This window comes from Elephas maximus, chromosome 17 (genome assembly GCF_024166365.1).
Source record: "Elephas maximus indicus isolate mEleMax1 chromosome 17, mEleMax1 primary haplotype, whole genome shotgun sequence".
NCBI lineage: Eukaryota > Metazoa > Chordata > Mammalia > Proboscidea > Elephantidae > Elephas > Elephas maximus.
Window position 1 is genome coordinate 64,600,946 of NC_064835.1, and position 23,385 is coordinate 64,624,330.

At 45.8% G+C, this 23,385-nt stretch overlaps 1 protein-coding gene across 8 annotated transcripts in view; it reads right to left on the reverse strand.

The window, feature by feature from the left end:
- Nucleotides 1-23,385, reverse strand: part of DYSF (dysferlin) — a 242,382-nt gene that overhangs the window by 172,985 nt on the left and 46,012 nt on the right. For 4 of the 8 annotated variants that reach the window (XM_049856488.1, XM_049856486.1, XM_049856487.1 and 1 more), the window contains exons 4-7: nt 12,162-12,267; nt 2,597-2,711; nt 945-1,037; nt 379-584 (exon numbers count right to left, since the gene is read on the reverse strand). In XM_049856488.1, coding sequence (XP_049712445.1) covers nt 379-584; nt 945-1,037; nt 2,597-2,711; nt 12,162-12,267 — 520 coding nt within the window. The remainder of the gene's footprint in view (nt 1-378; nt 585-944; nt 1,038-2,596; nt 2,712-12,161; nt 12,268-23,385) is intronic. The other 4 variants (XM_049856492.1, XM_049856490.1, XM_049856491.1 and 1 more) reach the window with 1 other exon arrangement.

Below are 23,385 nucleotides of genomic sequence, written 5' to 3' on the forward strand. Positions count from 1 at the left end.
CTGACAAGCTCCCAGCTGATGCTCAGGCTGCTGGTCCACAGACCACACTTTGAGTAGCAAGGAGCTAAATAAATGCATAAACCCTGGTTGGGAAAACAAACACAAAGATATGCTGAATCCCTTCCTTCCTTCATCTTTTTGCGGCGGGGCGAGGGAGGTGTAGAGCAAAACCCTGTCTAAGACAATAGGCAAAGGCTTGTTCTGAGGCCCCAAGACATGAACTCTGCATTGAGTATCTTTCCCCAGTGCAGAGGAACCAGACTCTGACCCAGGAGGGGCCTTTAGGATCCCACAGGTATCTTTAGGATCAGACCCAGGCATCAGCAGCTGTCGATCCGCTAAAGGAGCCAACTGGGGTCAGAGAGCCCAGCCTGTCACCTGGAAGTCCTGCGGTTTATCCGACAGGGGCTTTCTGCGCGAGCTTCTCTTCCTTCTGCTCCCAGAGTGGTAGGGGGGAGGATGGAAAGGCGGCTTCCTCGGGGTGGTGGGAGCCCCCGGGCCCTGGGTGTTGCTCTGGTCCAGGAGTGGCTCTGCCTCATCTCCCGTGAGCCCCTGGTCCTCCGTGTCCTCCTCTCCACCTGTGTCTAGGGAAGAGGGTGCCGATGAGGGCTGGGTCCCTCTGGCCCTGCCCATTGGGACCCAATCTGACTGCAGAGGATCCAAAGGGCATGGGTATGAAGACCCACCACCCACCTCCCCTGCCCCTTCCCCATTGAGTGAGCCAGGATGGATGAGGTAGAAAGAACAGCTTCAAACAGCTGAAATGTGAGGGCAGTCAGTCCAGTTAGTCAGCAGGAAGAAAATAAGAATGGCCCTAGCCTCCCGGCCCCAAGTCCTGAAGGATGAGCCCTCCGGCCACCTCTTCCCACTGTAGTGAGCTGACAGTGGCGACAAGTGAGACGGTTACAGTTGTAGGATTGGGACGGCTCTGGCCAATGTCTCACCCACGGGAGCCTGCCACTTCTTTCCGGAGTATCTTGTATCCACGGTGCTGTCACTGAGCAGGGACCAAGTCTCGGCCCGGCTCTGTCCCCCACCTGGCACATGGGCAGGGCACAGCCCAGGAAGGACAGGTGGGAACTGGGGTGGAAGAAGCCAACTTACTGCACTTCAACCCCAGCCCTGCTTCTCCACTGGCCCCAGCCTGGCACAAAGCTGCTCTGTCTGTCAAGACTGTGTCTTCTCACCACCTTCCAGACAGGGTTAGGAATTGGTCACCTTCAGAAGCTTCCCTGGTTCTCTGTCGAATCCACCTCAAAGTGGCCTCAGAGGATTCAGGGCCCTTCAGCCTCCCCACCCTCTGTCACCAGGAACACCCCTTCTTCCTCTCCTCAACCAATTCCAACTCTAGTCCAGCTCAGGATTTCTGAGGTTACCCCAGTCCAGGCTGATCTCACCCTCTCTAGGTCTGGACAGAGCAAACCCCAATAAGATGGCCCCTGTTCTGCCTCCCTCACCACGAGGCCTCCCATGGGGCTGGGCTCTGGGCAGGGCCAGATTACACAACAAGCAAGGTAAATTAGCAAGGTAAGCATGGGTTCAATTACACCTTCCACCAATGTGCAGCCATAATTTCACCTGTCCCCTACCACAGCACAGACGTGGTGAAACCCATGTGAAATTGTTCACCACAGATTTGCAAGTAAATACAATTAAGCCCATGCATTTTAAAAAAAAAAAAAATACCTTGCTCAGTGCAAGCTGGTGCGTACCATGCTTACTGGTTAATCTGCCCCTGGCTCCAGGTTCAGGCTGAGGGCACAATTACAGAAAATGGCTGCTCGGGTTTTAACGTGTTTGCTTCCAGCTCCCTTCACCATGAGAGAAACTCTAGAATCTCACCTAGGGGCATGTTCCCTACTTTGCTCCCCACCCAACAGGCTAGATAAGCAGAGGCAGCTCTGTCTCCTCCCAGGCCCACCACTGGCAAGTCAAACCCCCTCACTCGACAAGCCAGCTAGTGAAGAGAGCTGAAGGCAGCCGTAGAACTAATTCAATCTCCTCATTTCACAAATGATAAAACATAGGTCCAGAGAGAGTGGCTGGCCCAAAGCCACAAAGCTACTTGGTATCAAAGGCACGACTGTAACCAGGTCCCCTAACTTCACCCAATGACTTCTTCAAAGAAAGCTAGCTCCTTTGTCACATGGCGTCCCCAAAGGCATATTGGGTTCTGAGCCCAGCGCCACCCAGTGCAGAGGACAGGGAAGCATGTGGCTCTGCAGAGTGGGTGGGGCCCCAGGAATAACCTGGAACAAACCTTACCCTGGCATGGGCATGTCCTCTAAGGCACCCACCCACCTCAGAGGTGCAGGGTGCCCAGCCCAGCACAGCCCCTTTTCTGGACAGCGATGGGCAGCCTCCTCACACTTGTCCCAGTGGCACCTAGGGGAGCACTCCTCCCGCCCCTCTTTCTGCATGACAGTCCTTTCTGCCTCGAAGGCAGTTCTCAAGACTCCCACCTACCCTGTCCTCTCTTCTCCAGGCCTGGGCAGCCCCTAACCTGGGGGAGGCAGCAAAGGCTGGCTGAAGCCTCACTGTGGACCCCAAACCCCAGGCTTGGGTACCACGGCCAGGGCAAGGGTGGGCTTCTCACCAGCTACCACATCCAGGTCAGGCATAGTCGGAGAAGATTCCAGAGGAGTGGGGGATGGGAACAGAGGCGCGGCTCCAGGGAGTGGCGTGTAGGACACCTGCAGGACCAGTGAGGCCTGGAAGAGATGAGGAGGGGAGAGCAGGTTAGCGTGGTGGCCTGGGACCACCATCCTTCTCTTTCTTGCACCCCTCACACCAAGGAAGCTGGCTCTGACAGGGCTCAGGTATAGGAAGCTGTGGCCAAGCCACTCACAGTGACCCATCAGCATAGTCAGGTGGTTAAGAACACAGAATCTGCACACAGGTTTGAATCCCGGCTCTGCTACTGAGGAGCTGTGTAACCTCTCTGTGCCTGTTTCTTCATCTATAAAATGGGGGTAGTGACAGCAACGTGAACTGCCTCATAGGGTCAAAATGCAGATTAAATTAGTTGACAGAGCACATAGTAATTATCTATAAGTGAATCAGGGACCCTACCTCTCCTGCAGGATTTTTCAACTCTCAGCCTAGGCCCCTCTTCAGGAAAAGTCTCTCTTGGTGCCTCTGATTATCCAAGGGCCCTCCCTTGCTTCTGCGCAGATAACTCAGTTTTGCTCTGCTCAGGCCACAGCCCAGGTCTCAGGGTGCCGCTCACCTCTCTGAGTCTTCTTCCCTTCTAGAAGCCCCCATTTCCCCAGCCCCACCCCAGCGGCTCCAGCTCTGACCAGCCGGGAGGAGAGCAACTGACCGCCCCACTCACGTGGAAGGGGAAAGCTGCCTTGTGCTCCCACCCCGAAACCACCACAAGACCAGCATTGTTCAAAGGAGCACCTGAAACTGAGGTGACTGCTTCAGCAGGCTAGCCAGTCTTGCAGCTCCTAGGCCAGCAGGGACCTGGCTGAGCCCTCCCCTGGTACCTCAGGTCCAGTAAGCCTCCTGGGGCAGCCTTGTTTTTCTATTTTGTTATTTTTTTTATTATCAAAGTAATACATGCTCTACTGAAGAAAGTAGGAAAGTAAAAAACCTTAAAGAAGAAAAATAATACAAAAAAAACCCAAATTGTCCATAATTCCACCATTATTCACATTTTGATATAATCATCTCCAGTCTTTTTAAACAAATATCATACAGCTCTGTTGTATAAAAAATAGAGTACCCTACACCCCTGATGGAGCCCTGGTGGTGCAGTGGTTAAGAGATGGGCTGCTAACCAACAGGTTGGCAGTTCAAATCCAATAGCTGCTTCTTAGAAACCCTATGGGGCAGTACTACTCTGTCCCACAGGGTCGCTATGAGTTGAAATCGACTCGACAGCAATGGGTTTGGTTTAGTTTTGGTTAGAGTCCTGGTGGCACAATGGTTAAGTGCTCAGCTACTAACTGAAAAGTTCGTGGTTCAAACCCATCAGTCACTTTGTGGAAGAAACGTGATATAGCCTAGGAAACCCTATGGGGCACTTCTACTCTGTCCTACAGGGCCGCTGAGTTGGAATCGACTCGACAGCACATGACAACACATTTTCTTTTACTTAAAGTTAGACCATAAGCATGTCCCCAGGTTTTGATGAACCTTTTATAAAAATCATTCTTAATAATGCATAATCTGAGTCGCTCTAGCATAATTCACTCTACACCCCTACTGAGTAATATTAGGGTTAGGGACATTCACAAAATTTTTGTTGTGATAAAGCTAAAATGAATATCCTTAAAAAGAAAGCCTTTTTGTTTTGTCTTTCAGAATATTTTCCTGATATCCAGGAAATAATGACAGGCCCTGTTCTGGAGCAAACTCTGGTTCCTTGATGGAAAGGGCTGAAGGTCCCGAATGTACCAAGATCCCGAGCTTGAACTCTCCTGATTGGAGCTTCCCAGGGGCAGCCAGGCCAAAGGAAGACAGGGTCGGTGAGGAGGTGGGGCTCAGAACACTAAAGGAGGCAGCCAGAGCAGCTCAGCCTCCCTGAAGATCCCAAGAGGAGGCCCCGGTAGGCAACTGAGCCCCTTTAATTAAGTCCAGGATCCTAGGTATTGCCATATCCACCACTGACAGCTCCTGAACCACCACCAGGGGTCACCACATGAGCAGCCAGTTCACCCTGCACCAGCCGCACCCACAACTGACTCCTGGAGATTCAGATTCAGTTGGTCTGGGGCTGGCTTGGGCATCTGCGTTTTTAACAACTGTCCTGGGCTTTCCTCCACTCCATCCAAAAGCAAATTGGGCTCTTTGGAGAAATAACTAATTCCAGGGCTAGGACAGAGAAGGTACAAAACAGGCCTGGAACATCATTTTGTGCAAGAAAGCAAGAAAAATGCTCGAAGAAGGATAGAAACATATCAAAGGACACAGATGCCAGCTATCATGGGCTCCCACAGGCCAAAGCTGGGGCAATTTAGACATTAAAATAAATAATGATAGTAACGGATTAAACCACTGAATAAAATAAGAATACAGAAAACATTCTATTCTAAAAATTGGATGCCAATGCTACATTTGGAGTACACTATTAAGAAAACAGTCTATTATAAATTATAAAATAGGAATATATGAATTCAAAAAAACCAAACTCACTGCCATCAGTCAGTTTCGACTCATAGCTACCCTTTAGGACAGAGCAGAATTGCCCCATAGGGTTTCCAAGGAACAGCTGGTGGATTCGAGCTGCCGACCTTTGGTTAGCAGCCAAGCTCTTAACCACTGTACCACCAGGGCTCCATATATAATTAGAGAAATAATAAATGACGAGAGGAGAAATCTTTTCCTCACAGTGGAATGCCGACTGATTAATGCAGAGAACTGATTTAGAATATCGCCATTCAGCACTCATCAAAATAATAATGAATTCAACCAAGAAACAACAGTGGGTATTGAATCTGGTGGATAAAAGTTGAATGAGGAATGAGACATTCACAGAGTCACAAAGTACCTCCCCACAAAATTCTTACTGATTAGAAAGTGGGGGGGAGTGATTTATAGTGGAGTAATCCAGCAGACGCTACCAAGGTTATCATTACAGTAATGAAATCAGTCAAAATTGTGCCACGTGACAGGATGCATGAAGATAACGCAGCATCACTTGAGTTATATTCCTACCAAAGATGTACTACCTAAATCTAATCATGAGGAAACATCGGACAAACCCAAAGTGAAGGACACTCCGCAAAAGAACTGGCCAAGGTCACAAAGTTATGAAAGTCAGACATGCCCCAGGTGGAAGGATGCTTAAGAGACCAAAAAAAAAAAAAACCAAACCCACTGCCACTGAGTCGATTCTGACTCATAGTGACCCTATAGTTGAGAGTAGAACTGCCCCGTAGAGTTTCCAAGGAGTGACTGGCAGATTCAAACTGCCAACCTTTAGGTTAGCAGCCATAGCACTGAACCACTACGCCACCAGGGTTTCCGCTTAAGAGGCAGGGCAACTAAATGCCACACATGATCCTTACTTGACTCCTTCTGCTACAAAGGGCACTGGTAGAAAACTTGGCAAAACTGGTGTGGGGCCTGCGGATTAGGCGGTAGCACTGCTTATTGTTGTTAGGCACCATCGAGTCGACTCCAACTCCTAACAACCCCAAGTGACAGAGTAGAACAGCTCCATAAAGGCTTCTAGGCTGTAATCTTTATAGGAGCAGATCACTAGATCTTTCTCCTGTAGAGCCACTGGGTGGGTTCGAACCACCAACCTTTCAGTTAGCAGCCAAGCACTTGACCATTGTGCCACCAGGGCTCCTTGGCAGCACTGCATGAGAGTTAGTTCCCTCGTTTTGAAGGTTGTGGTGTGGTTATGTAGCAGAATGCCTGTAATCATAGAAAATGGCCCAGCAGATTGGCAATAGAGTCATCTCAAATGGTTTAGGACAAGATATTCTTTGCATTATTCTTGCAACTGTTTCTGTAAATCTTAAATTATTTCAAAATAAAAGGTGTTTTAAAATCTTCCTCTGCTCTAACCACAGGAATCTCACTCAGCAGACACAGATAAAGCTCCCACCCCCTTATGCTGATTCCCACCCTCCAGGAGTAGTGCGGGGTCAGGACCAGCTACGTAATATGCAGGCCCAGCGCAAAAGGAAAATACAGGGCCCTTTGTTCAACAATCATTAAGAATTTCAATATGGTGACAACAGAACGTTAAGCCAAGCTCAGGGCCCTTCTGAGCACAGGGCTCTGTGTGACTGCCTGTGAAGTTGGCTCTGTGTGGGATGCTGGGTTGGCTCAGCTGAGTTGGGCCTGCATCTGGAAGACGGGGGCATGCCTAACATATCTGCTCTGACCCATTCATTCGTTAATTAGATTATTCATTTCTCCCACAAATGCATATCAAGCACCTGCTATGGGCCAAACTTGTTCAAGACACTGGGATACTTCCATGAACAAAACCAAGGCCCCTGATGTCCTGGAGCATACATCCTGGCAGAGGAGACTGACAATAAATAATAAATGAAATAAACACATCAGTTATGCAGTATACTAGAAAGAGAAGAAAAAGCAAACCTGAGTAAGAGGGACAGGCAGAGAGGAAGGGGTACAGATTGCAGTATTAAATCTGAGCGGACCTCAGTGAGGGGAGGACATTTGAGCAACAATTTGAAGAGGGCACACCTTGACTGCCCTTCAGCCCCTTTCAGGCCCCAGGTTCTTCTAACCCTTCATGACTGGGGAACATTGACCCAGAAACTAGATTCCCTTGAAGACCATTCCTTCCTATTTTAGGTACTTGCCCTACTACCCACCTCCTCAACACCACCTGGGGGCTTCTGATGGACATATCCCTGCACAGGTGGAGCCACAGGAGCGTACCTGCTCTGCACATGCCTGGGTGACAGCACCTAGGCCCAGGGGCTCAGGAGCAGCCCTCCACGAGCCAGGATGGAGCCGCAGCCCCAGAGTACGAAAACCATCTAGGTAGCCTTCCTGGGATTTCCTAAGCATCGGGTACCTCTACACTGACAGCCCCTTCTAAAGAAATGGCCAAACTTTTAAAGAACTGGCAACATCCCAGCGGCCCAGGGTACTTGAATTAGACTTCCAGCAGGGTCCACCAAGGAGCCCCAGGGGCATCCCTGGCAGCTACAGAGCACAGCCCAGGATCTAGAAACAGATCTCACCACCAGGGGGCAGGCTCCTGGGACCACTGCTTCAGGACCAAACCAAAAACAAAAAAAAAACCCATTGCTGTGGAGTGGATTCTGACTCATGGAGACCCCATATGCTACAGCATAGAACTGCTCCATAGGGATTTCTTGGCTGTGATCTTTACAGAAGCAGATTGCCAAGCATTTCTTCGGCAGTGCCACTGGGTGGGTTCGAACAGCCAACCTCTAGGTAAGCAGCTGAGAAGAAAACATTTCTACCACCCAGACACCTGCTTCAGGATCAGGGCTGGTTAATACTGGAGGCCTCTAGCTCTACTGGGGATAGAGAGGAAAGGGGTGCATGTCTATGGGCCCCATCCAGGGTCAGGATCTCACCTCACCATGACGTCATACCTCATCCCCCATCCCCTTCTCCAGACTGTAACCAGAACTGAGATTTGCTTCCTATGGAACGTGTGTGAGCTCAATGCTTTCCTGGAACACATGACCTTGGCCTAGGGCCCCCAGTGGGACCCTCTTCGAGGACCTCTACTTTAACACACCCCATCTGAGAGCCCAGTTCCTCAGGTCTCCAGCCCTGGCATCACCATGAGGTTATCCTATGTCTTAGTTATCCAGTGCTGCTATAATAGAAATACCACAAGTAGGTAGCTTTAACAAACAGAAATTTATTTCCTCAGTTTAAGAGGCTAGAAACCCAAATTTAGGGTGCCGGCTCTAGGGTAAGGCTTTCTTTGTCTTCTCTGGAGGCAGGGCCTTGTCTCTTTTGAGCTTCTGCTCCTGGGTGATCTTCATGTGGCTTGGCATCTCTCTTCCCCCATCTCTGCTTCTCGAATGCCTGTTTAATATCTTTTATATCTCAAGAGATTGACTCAAAACATACCCTACACTAATCCTGTCTTCTTAACATAACAAAGACAACCCATTCCCAAATGGGATTACAACCACAGGCATAGAGATTAGGATTTACAACACATATTTTGGGGAGACATGATTCAATCCATAACATCTCTGTCGTAGGCCACAAGACCATTATCAGTCACGTGCCCACCAAAACACAATGCCCCAGAGCTCAGCGTAACCTCAGTCACCCATATCTGCCATCTTGGGGTGCGCAGTCAACAATATCAGCAGAAGCAGAACTCTGGAGGTTTCTATCTGGTTCCTAGGCTAAAAGGGCCCAGGAAACTAAAGGCAAAGCAAGGGATCATCAGATCCTCCCAGTCTCCCTGGCACCCCTACAGGCTATGTGGCCGGATTCTAGGGCCCTTTGCCCATCCTACCATGCTCAGTTCAGGAGCAGCCCTCATGGGCCACAGCTCTCCAACATTGAGCTCAGCAAGGCCAAGCCCTAAACCAGCCAGATACCAATTTTTTCCCAACACACACTTCTTCATGAGTGGGTGGGCAAACCCCATTATGTGCCTGTGTCTCACTTATCTTTCCCTCAGACAACCTCCAGACCTGGTAGAGGGTATATGGCTCTGAGCTGATGTAGGGGTTGCTCACAGAATCTTCAAACTCCTTGAAGAAAACTCAGGGATTCACCAGAGCATTGTGTCTGCCACCTCTGGTCCCTAATCCCAACATGCAGTGCCCTCCTGGCTACCCGGACCCCATCTGGCCACTGGATTTCACTGTGCTTCCCTTTCTGATCTGACTCTGGCCTTTAAAGCTGAGGCGATACCACCAGTTTTCATTGCGTTTTCATTCTTTCTTACATGTGTGCCCGGCACCCCCACGGGCCTAGAGGCTTCTCTGGGACAGGGGAAAGGTTTCCCCCATTAGCCTGGAAGCTGTCTGAGGGTGGATTTAGAATCTTCCATGAGACGCAGCCCAGATTGCCATATCTGAACGGACTTGGGTGAGACTACAGAGCAACAAACAGATGCAGCAGGACTTCACACCTCTTCAGCCCCTCCTCCTCCTCTCAGTCCTTCCAGGGTTTTCCAAGGATCCCACAGACTTCACTTCTATCACTCCACCAGCAGGTCCCTTCAGCCTTCAGAGGGAATCCAGGCTGAAACCAAATGCGGACTCCCAACAGGCTATGCCCAATAGGCCCAACTCAGAAATCAGGCCTTGGCGAATGGCCAGTGAGCCGACCCTCAGTTCAGCCAGTGAGAACCCTCAGCTCCTGAGCAGGGCTCCCTGCATCTTCTGAGCACATCCCAAGTTTCCTGGGCCTTCCATTGCACTGCAGCCAGCCTGCATAAGTTCCAGGCACAGAGCCCAAGCTCAGAGCGTCTCGGGACCCTCCTGGGGCTTCCTGGTGACTTAAGAGCTGTCACGGACTAGAATCTGGTCCATCTCTCTCTCCACAGGCCAGAGCTGCCTTCTCGGCAGCAGGGAAGGAGGTCCTGCTTCTCCCAGCCCATGCTCAGCCCGGGAGCTAAACCAAGCAGACCTGGCCCCCCTCCCATCCATCACCTTCTGGCTCTCACACACCTTTCTTGGAGACATAGTTGGTGAAGGGTTGTCAAGCCCTGCAGAGCACCAGGAGGGCCCAGCCCAGGGAAGAGAAGGCAGTAGGTTCCCAGATGGAGAGCATGAAGCCCAGACAGTGGGATCTGCATGAGCCTTTAAACTTGGAAGGGAGCAGGTGCAGAAGAACTTGAGGAAGCAACTGTGTCATGGATGCATAGAGGGCTAGAATGGAGAGCTATTTCAGCAGCTCAGTAAGAAAATGAGACACCCTGGTTTGAGGCATTGGGGACCGATACACAGCCAGAGTAGGCAGCCCCATCCCTGAGACAAAGCAGATCTTCCGACTCAAAACACCACTCTCACCAGCTGCCACGATGCCTACAATCCCTGCATTAGTGCCCCATGCATTTAGGGTTAGGTACTGCCCTCTTTGAGGGCAGCGGTATTTCAGTGGTGGAATTCTTGCCTTCCAGGCAGGAGAGCCAGGTGTAATTCCCAGCCAATGGACCTCACGCGCAGCCGTCGCCTGTCTGTCGGTGGAGGCTTACATGCTGCTATGATGGTGAACAGGTTTCAGTAGAACTTCCAGACTAATACAGGCTAGGAAGAAAGGCCATGAGTTGGGGGCCGACTCAACGGCAGTAAACTACAACAACAACATTGCCATCTTTGGGATTCCCCAAAGGGGTAGTCCCAGAAGTCTCTGGGGCCCTCCTTGACTCCAAGGAGGAGTCTGGAGAGGTAAGAGGGGACTCAGGGTGTGAGAGAGACAGGCTCAGTGAATACTGCACTGAGCAGGACATTTTAATAGTGAGTGCTGTCTGAGAACGGGATGGATTCTCCTAGGAAGTGGGCATCTCCTCATCAAGGAAGCATCCCGGCCATAACTGGCCAAAGACACCTTAGGAGCAAACTCCAGCATGAGAAAGGTGGTGAACTATTTGTCCAGTGAACTAGGAGTCCACCCAAGTCCCTTCTATCTCCTGACAGGGGTTTGGATTTTGATTGACTGTGCAACTTCAGTAAGTCACCCCCTTTCTCCAGGGTGGGTGGCACCATACAGAGGTATGCCCAGGCCAGCCACTTTCTGACTCCCCAAGCCAGCCAAGGGCTCCCAGCCTCTCTCCCTCTCCCTCTCCCTCTCTCTGTCTCTCTCTCAATCTCCCTCTCTCTCTCAGTCTCTCTCCCTCTCTCTCAATCTCTGTCTCTCTCTCATACACACACAGGTACTCGCACATACACACACAGAATCTGAGGGAACTCAGGGCCCAGAATCCCCCAGGCGCCATTGGGAGGAAGTATTTCCAAATCAAGCATTCCCCAGTGCATCCTGGGTGACTGGGCTGACCCAGAGGGAAGGTCAGGAATTCTACTGACCAGGAAGAAAGAACTCCACAGAGTATATTTAGCTCACTAAAAATAACAGGAGGCCAGAGATGATGGCCAGGAATTGTCCGCTGGGACCCGGAGAGCACTGCGAAGGCTGGGGGCGGGGCGGGAAGAACAATGGAGGAAAAGGAAGGGGTCTGGCAGGTCCTGGTGGGCAGGCAAGGGGGATGTCTGTCTCCCTTCCCTTGTCATCTGTGACCCAGATGACTCAGATATTCCAAACCTGGAGAAAGGGCTGGGCCATGAGGGAGGTCAGCCAGGGATATTGGGGAGCTACAACCAAGGCTGTGAAGGAAGCTTGGGAAGACACCAGGTTTCTACAAAAAAAACAATCCCAGGAGGTGACTATGCCTCCCTCTGGGGAAGAGGGGCAGCCAAATGGACAGGAAAAGACTGAGGTGCCTGCCAAGCTGGTGTGAGGCAAGGCCAACTTGAGCCTGGAAACACTGTGATGGGAGGATGGTTCTGTGGCCTAAGCCCCACACCCAATCCACAGTCTCTGTCAGCCCAGTGCCCCTCCCGGGCACCCCATAGCTCTGGCCAGGGTTGGGGGCAGGCCTGGTTCCTGGGACTATACCTGCTGCTGGGGTCACAAAGCAGGGCCCAGGGAGAGAGCCACCAGGCAAGGCCTCAGACCAGAAACCAGCTTAGTGCAGAGGCCCCATGGGCACTTACCCCCGTGGGCTGCTTCTTGGTGTCCAGCAGAGGAGCATTGAAGCTGGCAGACAGACTAGGGGTGGCAAGGACCTCCTGGAGTGGGACCTTGGCTTCTCCCAGGAACCTGGCAGGAGAGGAAAGGAAAATGTAGAAAAATAGCCCAAAGCTCCTGGCTTTTCCCACCATAACCCTCATCCCACCACTGCCATACAATGCTGATCTAGAACACCAGTTTCCTTCAGGGGATTCCTCCTCCTCCACCTGATCCCCACTCACCCCGTGCACAATCCCCAGCAGGCCAGGCCCCTGGGAAGACCAGGTGTGGGAGAAGGATAAGCCATACTTCCCCCTCCCCCACTGTCAACCTTGACCCTTTTCTGCTCTTCCACAGAGACCCAGCGCTGCCTCCCCTGTCAGACTAGGGTACGGGTTGTCTCCCCCAGCAGACCTTGACAATCCATAGGTTAGCGTCTCCTGAAGACAGGGGCAATTTCTCACCATCAGACCTGCATTGCTGTTGAGCCTTAGCATCTCATAGGACCCCTGTCTACTCGGGTGGTCTCTACTGATTCCCAGGACCTGACTAGCGATGATTGTAAATGAAAAACAAAAAAACCTGCCTGTCTTCAGGGATCCTGCCTGAAAAAAGAAGATTGGGGCAGAGAGACATATCCCACTCTCTAGAGAGCCCCAGGACCATCCACACCACCCCACACAGCAAGGCCACATCTCTGAGGCAAGCAGTCATATATGGATGGGCTCTTAGGAAGAGCAGGTCATCCACACGGTGATAGCGAAGGGACAGTTCAAAGAGTGCCAAGGAAAATGGTTGGGTTCCCTAAACTAAGAAATGGGCAAAACACATTGTTATAGATTAAATCGTGTACCCACAAAATATGAGTTGGTATTCTAACCTCTATTCCTGGGGATGCAATCCTGTTTGGAAATAGTTTCCTTTGTTATGTTAATTAGATCATACCCTAATAGGGTGGGTTCTAAATCTAATCACTTCTGAGCTATAAAAAGAACAGATGAGACACAGAGGCACGCACAGCCGGGAAAAGACAGATGTCATATGAGGGTCACCAAGGAACTAAGGAACACCCCCAGCGCTACCAACAAGGAAAGAATCAACACGGCCAAGCCCTTGATTGGACTTTCAGTCTCCTGAGCAGTGAGAAAATAAATTTCTGTTCTTCAAAGCCACCCACTTGTGTGGTATTTGTTTTATAGCAGCATTAGGAAACTAAGACACGTGCATTCCGCATGTCTGCAGTGGAGGCTGCAACCAGTGGCCATGAGCAGCCTGCTTCAGTCACAACCTGTCCCCTGGTGTCGCCATCAGATTTCTGCTTGCTCGCTGGGAACCAGACCACAACAGGGCACAAAGCCTTACTGGTCCAAGAAACAGGCACAGATGAGCTCTTATCATTTGCCTCTTAATTGGTTTTTCCTAATTGATGAACAATGCATCTATCATCTGGGACCATCCTTTTTCTGGTTTCTGTAACAACTTGTTTGAATATGGGTTTTTATAACCCTGTGAAATAAACTCCCATCTTGACCTCATTAGTTGCTAGTTTAAACTGTTTATGTAAGCATTTCGCTTCTCGACTGTACAACTCCTCCGTTTTCATCCCACTCAGAACCAGCAGGAGTCTCAGGGTGGTACACTTGGCTGCTAAACCAACTACAGGCAGTCCCTGGGTTACGAGTGGCCAACTTACAGACAACTCTTCCTTAAAAACAGACTGCCATAACGTCTATTATATTAAAAGTTTGAGTTAAATACAATGATTCATAATAACAAATGCACGTGCTATTTTGTGACACTCACAAAACACTGCACAGTTTGGAAGTGTTTCTGAAGTGTTTTATATGCATTAAAAAAAAAACAAACCTGTTGCCGTAGAGTCCTTCCCGACTCATAGCAATCCTATAGGACAGGGTAGAACTGTCCCATAGGGTTTCCAAGGAGAGGATTCAAACTGCAGACCTTTTTTGGTTAACAGTGGAGCACTTAACCACTCCGCCCCCAGGGCTCCTTTATAAGCATAAAACCAAAAAAAAAAAAAGTTGCCGTCGAGTCAATTTCAACTCATAGCGACCCTATATGCATAAAAAAATAGAAAGGTAAAATATATACTATATACTAACATTTGACTTAACTGACGATAAATAAGAACCTTATGTACCTGTTCAGACTACCTACAAATTCGGCTTAAAGACAGACTTAGGAATGGATCTCGTTCTCAACCCAAGGACTGCCGGTAATAACTAATGACATTGAGTATCTTTTCATGTGCTTGTTGGCCATTTGTATAACTTCTTTGGTGAAATGTCTATTCAAATTCTTCCCCTATTTTTTGACTGAATTGTTTGTCTTTTTGTTGCTAAGTTGTAGGAGTTTATATATCTGGATATTAAAGCCTTGTCAGTGTCTCAGGAAAACACAACTTTCACAGTCTGTGAGACAGAGGCATACTATGCTGACCATCCTATCTAATTTTAACCTGGATTCTAGACTAACAGCTATGTTTTTTTAGAAAAACATGTTTTTCCTCGGTGGTCAAAACCAGGATGTGAAACCATATACCCTCAGGGGTCTTAACCAAGTGACCATCTACACCCCTGAAAATACACGTACTCAGGAAGGGTGCTGTGTGGGTCCTGTTGCCAACAAGATATTTCGGCAAGATAGACAAAGAAAACACATGTAAGCATTTTGTGACCATGAGATAAGCATCCTGTAAAACTACGTGTAATCACTAACGCTACTATTAATGGAGTCCTGGTGGCACAGCAGTTAACTGATACAGCTGCTAAACAAAAGATCAGTGGTTCGAATCCACCAGCCGCAGTTCTACTCTCTGTCCAATAGGGTCACTATGGGTCAGAACTGACTCAACGGCAATGGGTATAGTATTAATAATCAGTAACCAATCAGAGTGTGATTATTACAATATTCATTGATTTTCCAATCAATATTACAATATTCATTGATTGCCTCCCTTATTGTTTTCACCCCATAAGAATACTTGTATAATGAAACTGTACCGGGACTACAGGGCTCCATTTTCAATGGGCTAGGTATTTCCCCAATTGCAGTTATTTTAAACCCTTCATAAACCTCTCTGTTTTAACTTGAAACAGCATTCAAGTTTTTCTTGACAATATTTTGGTGTCAGTGGCGTGGGATCCAAAGTCAATTTGCCAGCTTAAATGACCCCAGGATGGGACTGTGAAATGCTGGTGCCCATATGAGCCCTTTGCTGCTCAATCCACTTTCCCAACTCTTAAGAGTCATTTCCAGGTATAACCTCTTGGACCAAGGACCTCTGCCCTCTGTTTCCAAAGACCTCTGAGGTTTGTTAACGGTCTTTTATCTCTTTACTTTCAGCTCACACAAGAGCATTTTGATGAGTTTGTTATCTGGCTAATGGCAGCTTGGTTCAGGCTGTGCGAACTCACTATGCTTTTCTTTAAATGCCCATTAAGATTTCTTCACTTGTTTTTTTTTGCTTTGTTTTGTTTTTGGGTTTTTTTTTTTTTTTTGGGTGAAAGGCTCCAGTCCAGAATGGTTTTCACACATGTGGTTGCAATCTTAGTGAGGGGTGTCTCATTTCATGTTTAAGTTTTTGTGTGTCTTGTCTCAAAAGCCATGTTAGTTTTTTTTCTCAGAAGGAAGTCTTTTAAGTCTTGGAGAAACTGCTTAGTATACCTAGGCTTCTAATAGTTACTTTGAAGACCTTAATATAAATTCATTCTGATAAAGTTTTTTATTGTTTTATAATATGTCAACTTAAATTAGTCTCCAGAACCCTTTTAAGTAACTTAAGCTGAACTGGATATATAGGAAAACTTTAAAATCTAAAGTCTGAGTTTTCAGAGCTTTTTGAAGTCTGAGTTTTCAGAGCTAATGCCTGAATTTTTCAAGAGTTGAAGCCTGAAATTCCTTCTAACTTCCCCTTTTTAAAGTGTACACAATTTTTCTTTTCTGGTCAGAAGCTACCAGAGACCTTAATTTCTGATTTTCTAGCAAGAAAAACTGGGACAATTCCTGATGCTAGTAGCCTAGCTGCTGGGGTATATTCCCAAAGGCTACTACAGACAGGTATTGACTAAACTCTTCTATCCAAACTCTTTAACACAGAATTCTTTTTGTTCTTTTGACTTAACTCGCTAAAAAGTTTCTTTAATTTCTCTAAGCACACAAAGTTTCTTTTTTTCCATGCACCTTTTCAGTCTCTAAGAGCAAGTTGTAACTAACATCCTCAAGAGTCTTCAAGAACCCATTCACAAAACCAGCAAACACATAAGTAACCTCTCAGATCAAATTTCACATTTTTTGTGTTTGAATTCTCTGATAATTTGTGTTTTTCTGTTTTTTTCCAGGGGAAGCATACCCAAGTATTACTTGTATAAATCTTATCTTCGTTAGCAACAGCAATCAAATATTGCTTATCCTGAGAGTTTTCAAGTTTGTGGAAATATCAGAACCCATATGCCATTAGCATTGTTAGTTACTAATCAACTGATTTATTAATTGATTAATGTAATAAGATGTAACTTAGTTGATTGGTTTAGTTGATTAAATAATGGTTGATCGTTGACAGCCCTCACTAGAATTGTTGAGCCTGAAAGGTCTAAACTTTAAACTAGCTCAAGCCTTCAATAGTTTTAATTTTTATTTTAGAACTTTTAAAAAAATTTTGTATAATATTTGTTTAAACTTGTTAAAACTCTACAACTGTTCTTTCTGTCTACCTAGTAATACTTCCTCTTTTTGCTCTTCAAGGTACTTCCTCTTTTTGCTCTCATCAGTGAAAATTCCTCTTTCTGGCTGTCAGAGCTAATCCCTCTTTCTGTAAACTTGATTCGGAACTAGTAAGCCTTCAAAACAGAATTACTAAAAACTAAGCTTTTAAAACTAAAGTTTTCAAGGCTAAGGTATTTAGGGTTATTGTTCTGGATTGTTTTTGAGTGCACCCGTTGCCGTCGAGTCCGACTCATAGCAACATAGGACAGAGTAGAACTGTCCCGTAGAGTTTCCAAGGAGCACCTGGTGGATTCTTAGTAACTATTCCAAAGGCTACCAACTGAGTGCGTTTGGAAATAATTTAAAACTTTAGTAATCACTTAGAGAAAATGAGTTTCCACCTAATCTTTTCCTTCCCAGTACTTGCAATTATTACAAGGAACTTGGGTATTAGAGAAAAAAAAAAGACTGTTATAAATTAAAAAAACAAACAAACAAAAGGGACAATTTAAACAAAAAGTCTCACAAATACAACCAGATAAACCTATGGCTTTATAACTCCAACAACTTCAAATTTAAGCCAACAACCTTTTAGACAGCAAATGTATTGTTTATTTTTATTGTAAAAAGCAGGTCATCTTAAAAAAATATATTTTGAGTTAAAAAAAGGAGAACATGAAGATATGCAACTCTATACTGCCCACAGCAGGCCAGCAACCGTCAGCATAACCAGTCTCCAAAAAAAAAAAAAAAAAACCAAACCTTTTGCCCATGGAGTCAATTCCAACTCATAGCGACCCTATAGGACACAGTAGAATTGCCCCATAGGAGTTTCCAAGGAGCGCCTGGTGGATTCGAACTGCTGACCTTTTGGTTAGCAGCTATAGTTCTTAACCACTATGCCACCAGGGTTTCCATAACCAGCCTCAGGGAAACTAAAAGACAGAGATCTTTTCTGTAATAACATAAAAGCTACAAAAAAGGAGAGTCATTAATTAGAAACCACTCCGTCTACCCTCCAAACACTCATAGTCTCTCAAAATAGTTTCGTGGATGGCTCAAGTTCTTTAGCCCACCACAAAAGGGAGGGAATAAATGATCTAAATTAAATTGCCATCCACAGTCTGGAAAAAAAAAAAAAAACTATAATGTTTAAGAAGAATTGGAAGTCATTTTCTGTATACAGATCTCTGTTCTTTTTTTTCCCCAAAACTCAGCCCACCCACCTAGTTACTTATTGGTAATTGTCTGTTTATCAATAAATGTCTATAGTTCTTTGTTTTCCAGATTTGCCTTGATTAATTTCATGAAATTTATAATGTACTTCTTAGTTCTTAACAAATAATAGTCAATTTATATAATTTTTGTTTTAAGACAAGTTTTACCTTGTCTTAAAAGCCATGAGTTGAGTCTATGGTAGCTGCATAGTCTATTTAAAAGTGCACAGAAGAAGATAAATTGTTTGGTTCGTACAACTAGGCCTTGAAGTTATTCTCAAGTTATCTTTTGTTTTACCAGATCTATAAAACATGCAAAAGAGAAGGTAATAATTTTCTGCCTCTAAATAGTATTGTTGAATTTAAGCTATGATGTTTCTAGTCAGTTTAATGATAAATAAGTACTTATAAAATTAAAAAGTCTCTGTGGTTTTAGGAAATGATAAATTCATTTTGTTCATTAAAAAACGGGTTTAACTTTTACTTTTCTAACAATAAACAACTAAGAGGAGAGATTTCAAAAAGAAGGTTATTTAAAATAGTTAAAGTTCTTAGTTATTACAACTAAGGTTTAGTAAATTAATTCTTAAAAATTTTAAGAGCTTTTGAGTTTCTCATGATTAGAATAACAAAATTTTCCTTAGTTACAAAATTGAGTTTAATTGTATTATTTATACAATCAGCCTCAAAGAGTTCAACCTCATTAAAGTTCCTAAGTTGAAATAAAGTGTCATAGTTTTGAGGGGACTAAGGTATTTTACCTTTAAAATCTTTGCTTTAAATACCTTAAGTATTATTTCTCAATAACCGGTGATAAACTTTTTACCGCTTTAAAACTTCATAAAAAGCCCAAAGGATTTATTTCAAATGTCATGAATTATATGAAACATGTTGCCAAGAAAGGTACCAAATTTTCTTTAAGTTAGAATGTATATGTTAATAAAATACTCCTGATACTAGATTGCAAACACATAATATTATGTCAAAATTTTATTATTTCAATTGCTAACTTAGTTACAACTTTATTATTATTATTATTTTAATGTAACATCATCAAAGCCAATGGTTTGACTGGGGAATTCACATCATTTATTCATGAATTTTTTTTTACTACTGTTCAGATATTCAGAGATTTGATAATTTTGGTATATTCTTGTTATATCCTGACTATATAGTATTATGTCTCAAGATTGTTACATGTTATATCTGAAGCTCTTTTTGAAAATAAGGTTAATCATTATGTTTAGAGGTACTTTTTAATTGACTTTTGGCTTTAAATTACTTCTGTAATTTCCATTAAGTCTTTCACTTTTAAGAATTATTGTAAGTTAATCATAGCCATATTAAATTTTGTTATCTGCAGATAAGTTTTTACTTTGATGGTTTACTAAAGACATTTCACTGAAGTATCTCAACAAAAAGATGGACTATAATGGACTCATGAAAAGGACTGTGACGAGATCAAATCATGATTCCAGAACTCTTATGTAGAAGCTGATGGGTTCACAGGCTGTGGCAAATCCAGAATAGCATGGAACCAAAATGAGCTACCCTGACTGAGTAAACTAAAAAAATATTTAAATTGAACGTATAGATGAAGTTTGCTTATATTAATTTCTTTGCTTTTCTATTTGTTTTGCTATGTTGTTTTTAATTACTCCATAAACTTCAAGTTATTCCATGTTGTGATACAATGTTTTTTCCCACGTAAATGATAGACGGTAATGCTGCCAAGCATATTTGCTTATTGTTAATCGAATAGATCAACTACCCTATTTGTCTTATGTCCCATGATGACAGTTATACCTATTGCTTAAATTTCTCTATAAATTAGATATTTCAGATATGAGCTGTTAAAATGCTTAAGTTTCCTTTTTGTTATCAACCCTTCCTTTTCTCCATTATCAAATTGCAGTTTTAGCATAAATCCCCTATTCTGACATTTTGGTTTTTCCCTTGTGAATCCAGACCTCTTTTTGTAAAACCACTTTTAGAGACAATTTTTATTCGTTAAAATAGATTTTAATAATCATTGTCATAATAATTTTAAAAAAAAAATCCCACCCCATTGCCGTTGAGTCAACTCCAACTCATAGCGACCCTCTGTGACAAAGTAGAACTGCCCCGTAGGGTTTCTAGGGATGACCTTGACGAAACTCCACTTGAAGGACTGAAAGGATGATGAGTCAGCCCTTGTGCCTGTGACCCACTGCACCTGACACTGTCACCTCTTTCTCTCCCCCTTTTTAGGCTCACCAGAGTGTCCCCCTCTAAAGCATGGTGAGGCCAGGGAAACCTTGCAGAAGGAGGGTTACTCCTTTGCAAGCGACATGAGGCCAGCCTGGCCGGAAGAGGAGAACTCCACTATGTCAAGGTAAAAGGAAAACGCTCAGTGGTGATCAGTCATCACTACGGTGTGGCATCCGAGGTTTAAATGTTTGATAACTCAAGCTGCCACTAGAGTAAACCATAGTAGCAAGCGTGTCCGTGTGAGAGATTACTCGATCCATCAGTGTCCATCTTGCGGCCATGATCTAAGCATCCTGCAAAATGATCCGTAATCACTAAAAAAAATCACTAACTACACTGTTAATACTCAGTAACCTATCCGAGTGGGATTACTACGATATTCACTGATTTTCCTGTAACTGCCCTCCCCATGGTGTGGTTCCTCTTTTTACCCCATAAGAACACTTGTATAACAAAACTACCCCAGGACCATCTGGCTCCATTTTCAATGGGCTACGTAGTTCCCCAATTGCAGTTGTTTTGAATCCTTAATAAACTTCTCTGTTTTAACTTGAAGCAGCGTTTAAGTTTTTTTCAACATCACTTACATGGTTCCCAATACCTGGTCTTTTTGGCATTACCTGGTTCCTTAGGACACTATTCAATCAACACACTGGTGACAGGGGTTCCCCCCCACCCCGTCCAGTCCCCTTGAGACCCCACACTGAGCCCTGGGGTAGAAACCTGGGGGCCCATCCCTGACTCCAGGAGCCCCACCAGTGATACAAAGCCTGCTCCCTGCAATAAAGAAGTATAACACAAGTCAGCCCTAATTCTAGAAAATACGATAACTAGCATTAGAGTCCTAGAATGAATATTAGTGAACATCTCTCCCTTTAAAAAAAAAATTAGATAAGTTGATCTTGAGCACACATCACTGTCTATTACCAAAGGAACCCACAAGATGATAAGAGTCTGCTGGTTCTGAAAACCAAACCAGTTGCCTTCAAGCGGACTATGTCAGAGTAGAACTGTGCACAATGGAGTTTTCAATGCCTCGTTTTTCGGAAGTAGATCCCCAGGCCTTTCTTCTGAGGTGCCTCTGGGTATATGAGTACATCAGCTGTCTGCACCACCCAGGGACTCGGGATTGAGGGGCTCCATTAAGGGGATGAAACTCAAAACAAAAACAAGATACCATCTCACCCCTCTACAGTGGCTATGATTTTTTTAAAAAATGGAAAACAACAGGTGTGGAGATATTGGAACCCTTATTCATTGCTGGTGGGAATACAAAATGGTACAGCTGCTGTGGAAAACAGCTTGGTGGTTCCTCAAAAAGTTAAACATAGAACTACCATATGACTCAACAATCCCAACCCTAGGTGTATACCCATAAGAAGTGAAAGCAGGAACACAAACAGAAAACTGTACACCCATGTTCGCGGCAGTACTATTCACAATAGCTAAGAGGTGTAAACAACCTAAAGGTCCATCCGCAGATGAGCAGATAAACAAAATGTTATACATACATACAATGGGATATTACTCAGCCATAAAGAGAAATTAAGTCCTGATACATGTATGTCACAACAAGGATAAACCTTGAAATCACTATGCTGAGTGAAATCAGTCAGTCACAAAAGGACAAATACTGTATGATCCCACTTACATGAAACAGGCAAATGTATAGAGTCCAATATTTATTAGTGGTTACCAGGGATGGGAGAAGGGGGACAAAGGGAGTCATTGCTTAGGGGGCAAAGTTTCTGTTAGAGGTGGTGGGATAATCTGGAAAAGGACAGGGGTAATGGTTGTACAAGATGAACGTAATCAATGCCACTGAACTGTGCATGTAAAAATTGCTGAATTGGCAAATGTTTTGTTATATATATTTCTACCACAATAAGGGCAGGTGGGAGACCAGGCAATCGGTGTAGTAGATCCATGAATCCATGCAACAGCAGAGATCTGAATCACCCTGTCCATCAAAGGAAAACTGCAACTGCAGCGCCAAGTGGCTTTTCAAGGAGGTGGGTGGCAGAGCCTAGGCCTAGAACTCAGGCTTCCCATTTCCCAGTGGCGAAACCTCTGATCTCTGAAGCTTCTGGCCTGGGGAACCCAGAGGCTGGGCTGTGCTGGCAGGAAACACAGAGTGGTAGCAGATCTGCTCAAGCAGGCAGCTGTACGTGGTGGCTGGAGCTCCAGCTTGGGGGTCCTCAAGATGCAGGGGCCAGAGATGGTGCCGAGCCACAGGGCAAAGAGCAAGCCAGACCGCCGCCTCCTCCCTCTCGCAGCCCAGCCTCCACAGCCCGAGACCCCCCCCCCCCCCGCCGGAGAATTCCCGGAAGTGGCGCCGGGAACAATGAGCGGAAATGTAGAAGGAAGCACCGACCCCACCCCTGCCAGCCCAAGCACCTCCAGGCTGGCCAGAGCGCCTCTGACTGACAGCTTGTTATTTCCTCCGTTAGACGTCTTCTGGGGCCATGAAATGCACCCGCCCGCACAGACCCGGGGCCCAGTCTTTTCGAGGAACTGAACAGTTTCACATTTGCTCATTCCCCAGGGGGCAAGGGCTGCCTGTGCCAAAGCCTAAGGAGCAGGTTGTGGGGATCGAATCCCTGGGTGTAAGGAAGAGGCAGGCCCTGTCATGAGTAGGCAGTGGGGAAGGAGGATTGCTCAGAGAGGAGGGGCTGGAGGAACGAAGGGGGACCTGAAAAGGTGGGGCAGGTTTGAGGTTTGAAGGATCCCAGGAAATCCTGATGGTCACTCTTCATTCATTCATTCCATAGACGATGGAGAAGAGGTGGCTTTATCCAGGGGGTCTTAAACCTGGGAGAGCCAAGACCCCTGAGGAGACCCCCATTTGAGGTCAACACAGCCACAGGAGATCATGACTGAGGCTCACCAGAGATGCCACAAGCTCATGGGCACCAACCAGAGGATGTTTGTGGCAGACAGGATCAATGGGGGTCAAACAGGGAAGGAGGAGCCTGGGGGGGTGGTCCTGCCTAGGGCCCTGGCTGCCTGGGAACCA